Here is a 7,500-nt window from a genome sequence, read left to right as displayed (position 1 = left end):
CTTTGAATAACAATTCCTTCTCACAGAGTCTGCATCTGTTGTGAATGAATAATTTTGAATGACAATTCCTTCTCACAGAGCCTGCATCTGTTGTAAATGAATAATTTTGAATAACAATTCCTTCTCACAGAGCCTGCACCTGCTGCGAATAAATAATTTTAGAATGGCAAATCCTTCTCACAGAGCCTGCATCTGTTGTGAATGAATGATTTTTGAATGACAAATCCTCCTCACAGAGCCTGCATCTGTTGTGAATGAATGATTTTTGAATGACAAATCCTTCTCACAGAGCCTGCATCTGTTGTGAATAAATAATATTTGAATGACAAATCCCTCTCACAGGGAGTGCATCTGTTGTTCATAAATAATTTTTGAATAACAAATCCTCCTCACAGAGCCAAAACAGAATACCTGGGCTAAGGAGCAGGAGAGGAGGAGGAGCATCTTAAGAAGAGCCTGTGGAGAAAGTTCCTCGGGAAGGACGTCGAGGGGGGCCAGATACGCACATTTATTGGAAATGAACAAGGATGACTTGCTGCACCTTCTGGCGGATGATAAACACAAAGTTATTTATTGTTTTATTCCAAAGGTAATAAAAAACCTTCAAATTTTCCATAATGTGACTCATAGGCTTAGCTTCATCTGCTGCTTATGAATCTAGAGCAAATCATATATCGAAATCGTACTTCAAGGGTTTGGAATATGCTGAAATGGCTTCACCTGCGTCTATATTTTGTCGATAAATTGTTGGAATGATTCTAGTACTCAAGAAAGAGGTATTTAGATACACTAGGACTATTGCATGTCGGTTCAATTGCCAGGGTTCTATATGCCAACGTAAAGCATGTAAGTCTTTCTTGCCATAAAAAAGCTACAGAAATAGAGCCAAATTGCACAAGCGATAACCACAGTAATAAAAAATGATCTCCGAAGGTCGGGTGCACCAGCTGGAAGAGGGTCTTCATGATACTCGGCAATATCAGCAACGCCAAGCAAGTTGACGATATCGATGCGATTTTACCCCATCTCATCGTGGGAGAAATGCAGCTGCTTCAGACGACTGAAGAGGCAAGAATGTAGTTTACTGTCTTAAATACAGAGCAAAAAGTGCAGCTGACTGTAGCTGCTAAAATGATAAGAATGTAGACGACTGCAGCTAGTTACATATACAATAAGGGTTTTACAGCTGGCTGTGACTAGTGAGTCGGCTACGGCAATGACAGAAGCAAGGGTGCAGCTGATGAACGAGGAAAGTGGCGAGAATGCAGCTGATGAAAACAACAACACAGGTAGGAGTAAAGCTGACTGTAACGGCCAAAGGGTAAAGAAAGAGAAAAGTCATCTGACAGCAACGACCGACTATAGACGAACGACAGCAGTAGAAGTAAGAATACAGATGAGTGGAATAACTAACTGCAGCAACAAAAGAAGCAGCTTTCAGAAAGTTCATTTTTTGGAAGAATGCATTTTATGGTACCTTGCAAACTCCACTTGGTTACCGAAAACGAGATTCATTGGTTTAATTAGTTTTTTTAATCACTTAGGTAAGGATTGTTAGCATTAAGTCAGATGAATAGGCATACCTCTATGTGATGCTAAGATCACAACCTAAAATATTACAGAATTTACAGTGAAACATCCACCGTTTATGATCATTTTATTCTTCTTGTCAGGACGAGTTACTCGTAAAAAAGCTGGAAAATTACAAGAAATTCATCGTCGTCCGCCACCCCATCGAACGACTGGTCTCAGCTTACTTCGACAAGATTCACCACAAAGAAGGAAAACTCCCAATGCAACGTAAAGTCCTGCCCTTCGTGAGGAAGACCAGGAAGAACGCCACGGTGACGGACATCACGTGGCCCGAGTTCGTCAGCTTCGTCGTGAGGAAAGGAGGACGCTTGAACGCACACTGGATGCCCTACGAGTCCCTCTGCTTGCCCTGCCAGATCGACTACGACTTCATCTTGAAGTTCGAAACCCTCGACGAGGATGCGGAGGGGTTGCTGAGAGCCATCGGGGCTCCCGAAGACTTTCATTTTCCGCATCATGAGACGAAGATTAACGCCTCTCTCGTTGGCCAGTTAGAGAAGGACCTCACTAGAGGACAGATGCTGGCAATCTCTCATTACTTTGGCAATGATTTTGACATGTTTGAATACAGTATACCTGCTTAGCTGGGGTCATCTTCAGCCTAATTATTCAGAAAATATGTTTTCACCGATTATATAACTGTCGCACGCAAAGTAAAAGAAATACTTTTCACTTTCAAGAAATTGTGTTTTGATTTCATTGTAAAGATTCAAGCAACCCTTTGGAGGATCGGGAGAAGAGCTTTTATGTAAACTTAATCAAGAACTGATCTTGGCATAGAAACGCGACTACTTTTAGTGCGAATGACGCCGTTCTTTCAAAAGCAGAAAGCACGAAAACTGCGTTCCTTATTTCAAAGAAAGGTGAGAATGATTTTTACGAGTGGATACTAATTTCAAGTATTAAGAATTTGATCTTCATGATGGTGAGGGTAAAGTCAGCTCTAGGTTTAGATAATTGGCAAAATATTTATTTCCAAGATAATTCAAATGCTCAAAGACATTTCGCAACAAAACTTACATTAAACATAGAATTAATATTGGCAAAGCACGCGCCCTGCCATGTAATCACGGACCTGTACCTTAGCTATAAGGAAAATGTGCGATTCTGGAAACACAAGGAATGACGGCAAATCACAAAGTTTAGAAGCTGTTAGGACAAACTTATAGGGACCAAGGAATTCAGACCTCCGTTGTTTCTCACGTAACCTGAAGCAGGTCACTTGATCCAAAGCAGTCCTGATTAATGATATAATTCGATTTAATTTAAGGAAATTTAGGCTGACAAGCCACGCACTGGGGCACTTTCGGCCATTCAGAGTTTAAGACAGTGAAAGAGGGAGCTGGAGTGGGAAGACAGCACTATAAAGAGACACAGAAAATGAAAGAAATGAAGTACAAGACTAAAGGTGGAACTTGGAGAAAACCCAGAGCTGCCTTAGAAGTAATAGTTAGAGAGACTGGACAGCAAAACTGAAGAAAGGACGAGGGAATGGACGTAAAAGTAAAAGGCTAAAAAGTGGGTGCAGCTTAGGAATGAAATGGAATATAAAACTTAGGCCAATAGTCAAAGGCCAAGACTGGACCTATGAGGTCATCCAGAGCTGAAAGGGAAATTGAGAGTGAAAAGGTCTTAAAGATGTAACAGGAGGAAAACCCCGCATTTGCACTATGAAACAACTGTTAGGAGAAGGTGGAAAGTAAGATGGAAGAAGGGGAATATGAACAGAGATATAGTAAAAGGAATGGAAGTGGTTTAGCAGCTAGGGGCCGAAGGGACGCTGCAAACCCTTTAATAATGTCTACAGTGTGGTGTACTGACGGCATTACCTAGCTGCAAACCCCTTCCATTCCTTTTACTATACCTCTGTTCATATTCCCCTTCTTCCATCTTACTTTCCACCTTCTCCAACAGTTGTTTCATAGTGCAACTGCCGGGTTTTCCTCCTGTTACATCTTTAAGACCTTTTCATTCTCAAATTCCCTTTCAGCTCTGGATGACCTCATAGGTCCCAGTGCTTGGCCTTTGGCTATTGGCCTAAGTTTTATATTCCATTCCATTCCTAACTGCTACCACTTTTAGCCACGCCCTTATTACTAATTTTTATTTAAGAAGAAACGTAACCTGTATTTGATGTTAAATTTATATGCGAAGGCCAACGTAGCAAAACTCTAATGCTTCCATGTAGCCCGACTTGGCCAAAACAGAACAGGAGACAAGAAAATATACGATCTTATCCTCAGGAAGTAAAAGTCCTGGCCATGATGATCATACCATCCTTGAATAGCCTGCTAATTATCATAATTAATTCGGGCGTTCATTATCGCTGAATTAATTGCGAAATTGTGAGAATTTTGGAACAAATGAAATATCTCCCTAAATGATCACAGATCTTCAACTCGCACTTCCTTTTCCGGTGAGTCATTCTCGTACTTAACAGTCTTGAGTTGGAAGAAATTACTGCACATTCAAAATAAGGACATAAAACAAAAATAAATCGAACCCGAATGTCATGGTCTTGCCCCAGACGCCCAAAATATATTTTGAATTAATGTTTGAATTCCTCTGCGGAAAAAATGGTTTATTACTCTTTCGTTTGTTTATTTGTCAGTTTTTGTCTTTTGGTCAGTTTTTGTCCTTGGTAAGCAGGATGCACGCTGGAGCCCAAAAGTATATACTATTAATGTAATGCAAAAAAGGTATTTATTCTCGAGATTAAAAAAAAAATGATGGGACTATATGACCACAGAAGACTAAGGATACTGTTGTTTAAAGATTAAAGAGTTTTGGAGTTCGATAATGTCAGAGAGTTTAGTTCTTAGATAAACAGCCTTACAATTTAAAAAGTAGAAAACAAAATTTAGAGGTCTGAAAAGTCACCGAGTCTCGTGGAAATCTCCTTCCCCCCGCAAAAAAAAGGCAATTGACTCTTATGATCGCAGTCTCCAAGGGATATTCCCTCACTTGCAAAGTAGGACATGTACCCAATGGATGTCATGAATGCTGGAAAACACAGGTCAGTAACTTCGAGAATAAAAGGAAGCGCTGGATAAAACCCTTGTTATGCTGGGATAATAACCATCTTAGTTTGAGGTAAAACATAACATTACTGAATAAGGCTCATATGGGAGCGTTAACCTCCAAAGCCTGCTCATTTGGGGATGTAATGTAACTTGGAAGTCCATCCCCACAATAAAAAACAATATCTAATATAACTAATGAATTTACCTGTGTGTGAAAAAGCTGTCGGTCAATACTTTGGGTATTCGAATACCTTCAAAGTCGATTAATAAAAGTTACTTTGCTCCTAAAAAATAAAAATAAGCTACTTTGGTAGTTTGACACTGAAAGCTCGTGTCCTCATCCTGCTTGGTAAGAATTCATGTTGGCTTTCTTCATATTCACTGCCGTCGCATTTAGGTCTCTTCACCTTCTGCTTCCCTTTTCAACAGGACTAAGGCAATTCGACTGGGCGATGACCCAATCCTTACTACTTCTTTAGAACTTATTTCCCTTGGCCTGTCCGTTTGTTTATTACAAGTAATATTTTGGTCACTGCTCCACTAAATTTAACGACAGTCCCTCCCCATCCCATGCAACCTAGTGACACACGTCATGCCACCTGTTTCCACACTGTTGAAATCATTATTTCTCGGACTAAAAGCTTCTCTGACTACTTCAAACCGCAGAACATTCTTCCTTATTCTGCTTTTTCTTGCTTATAAACTTCCGTCCTTTAAGAGGCTAGGATCGATATTTTACTTTAAAACGAGTTCCGCTCCAATTTCTTCTCGTTTGTTATGGGCAGCGGCTTGTCAGTACAACTGCCGTTTGCATTTAAAAGACGTGAATGCAAAACAGCCAAATGGGAGAAATAACTGTTCGAAAAATGTTTAAACAATAACAAGGAAAATGACAGTAGAGATAAATACTGGCGACTGGCAGTGAAACTGCTAAAGACGCACGGAAAACGAATAAATGGATCTAGAGATCCTGATATCTGACGAAACAAATGAAATGCTGATCAGAGTACAGAAAAAAACTGATGTATGATGACATCGGAAGAAAAACGCTATAAAAACTAAAACATGAAAAAGTGGAATTAGCAAAAACGGCCCAAAACAAAAACACTCGCCCGGTGGGTGTTGGCACAATCGCAACGGCGAATGACCTTGTTTTGCTGTTGAGGTTACAGGCGTCATCTGCATGGCTATGCAAGGTCACCCGAACCCGATGAACGCCCTTCTCTATCTATCTGTCTATGTCTGTCTGTCTGTCTATCGGTGTAGTTAGTCTCTCGCCCGTATTGCAATTGATGGCTCCAGTGAAAATGAAAGTGAAGTCGAAAAATTAATAAGGATCGTCCTTCCTTGCAATATTTTTGCTTTGTCTTTGTAACTTCTTTCTTTGTGGTACCTTTGCAATTTCTCTATAACTTCCATTTGTCACACCGCCCTAATGACTTCCATGTCACCAGGAAACGCTTTGGGCATCAGCATTTACACTGATTAATTCTTTAAATTATATTTTTCTTATTTCCTCGTTTCAGCCAAGTTACGCAGCGAAGTGGATTTGTCACTCTCGGCAATCTTATTTATTCAGCGGATTCTCATTTGCGGACTGACCTTAGCTGGAAGTGAAAGGCGCCACAGAACGTAACAAACAATCAAATGACCATTCGTCGTGCTTAATTTTCCAGTTGGTTCTAAAACAGCCCGAGACTCATATTTCTATTTGAAAAGGAGGAGGTCGGAATAATAAGTTTCAGTATAATCTGTCTGCCAAACCTCATTGTTTCCGAAAATTTACGTAACAGCGTTACACAACAAACAAATAATTATTCCCGTTTTGAAGTTACCTGGGAGCAACCCGGACATGTACTACCAGTTTAAGGGACCGCGATTAGAATAATTGCAGTGTTTTGGTATTACGTCTTTTGCAACCTTCCTCACTGTTTCATGTTCCTCGCTGGGTGAGTGGGTCCCGTTCTCAGCTAGCACTCTGCTGGCCGCAAGTTCGAATCTCCGACCGACCAATGAAGAATAAGAGGAATTTATTTCTGGTGACAAATTAATTTCTCGCTATAATGTGATTCGGATTCCACAATAAGCTGTAGGTCCCGTTGCTAGGTAACCAATTGGTTCTTAGCCACGTAAAATAAATCTAATTCTTCGGGCCAGCCCTAGGAGAGCTGTTAATCAGTTCAGTGGTCTGATTAAACTAAGATATACTTTTTTTTTCCTCACTGTTTCGTAAAAGTGATTATTCTTTAATTAACAATAAAACAAAGCGTGCTTGCAAGGCAAAAACATTTGTTCCAAGATTAACCCATTAGTAGAATTTTTCACTGGTTCTCGGTGAATTTTCATCTAACAATAAATGGATATGTAAGAAGTTTCATTCACTATCTTCGTTTTCAGAAAGGAGAAAGTAAAGAAAGGCAACGGTCACGTGGTCAGGGAAGTACATAGTCTTCACATAATCAAAATTAAAAAAGGGTAGGCAACAAAAAATTTTTAAATTCCCCCTTATATACAAATGTTACCGTACTTTCTAAACAAAAAAATCCATATTAACATGCACAAGTGCAAGCTTTTGCATATAATAAAAAAAAAAACAAGTGAAATGCATCTCCTCTCCAAATGACTCAATAAAGCAGCGTCCAAGACGCTGCCTTTCTTTTGCTTAAACAGTTAACCTCGTTACAAATTCAGGAAGTGCATCTAGATGCCCAAGTAAGGACCGGAACGTCTTGTCATTTAGCCTTCAGGTGAGAGGCCCAGGCCGGAAAGGGACATCAAAATAGTCATTACTCTCAGCCAGATAAGCACATCGTTCGAGACACGTCACTCTACTGCACGTCGGTGGAATCTCCTCTCGGATAACCTTGAATTCAAGAGTATCATT

The 7,500-nt window shown here is 40.0% G+C and overlaps 1 protein-coding gene and 1 long non-coding RNA gene across 2 annotated transcripts in view; one reads left to right on the top strand and one right to left on the bottom strand.

Moving 5' to 3' along the window:
• Positions 1-2,256, top strand: part of LOC136849554 (carbohydrate sulfotransferase 11-like) — a 3,574-nt gene extending 1,318 nt beyond the window's left edge. Inside the window, exons 3-6 of the mRNA XM_067122890.1 lie at positions 396-589; positions 934-1,068; positions 1,187-1,384; positions 1,668-2,256. Coding sequence (XP_066978991.1) covers positions 396-589; positions 934-1,068; positions 1,187-1,384; positions 1,668-2,177 — 1,037 coding nt within the window. The 3' untranslated portion in view covers positions 2,178-2,256. The remainder of the gene's footprint in view (positions 1-395; positions 590-933; positions 1,069-1,186; positions 1,385-1,667) is intronic.
• LOC136849561 (uncharacterized) overlaps positions 1-7,500 on the bottom strand; it is a 30,297-nt gene that overhangs the window by 15,499 nt on the left and 7,298 nt on the right. The window lies entirely within an intron of this gene.

The sequence above is a fragment of the Macrobrachium rosenbergii genome, chromosome 21 (assembly GCF_040412425.1).
Source record: "Macrobrachium rosenbergii isolate ZJJX-2024 chromosome 21, ASM4041242v1, whole genome shotgun sequence".
NCBI lineage: Eukaryota > Metazoa > Arthropoda > Malacostraca > Decapoda > Palaemonidae > Macrobrachium > Macrobrachium rosenbergii.
Note: the sequence above shows the minus strand (reverse complement) of the source record. Positions and strands in the feature narration are given on the sequence as shown.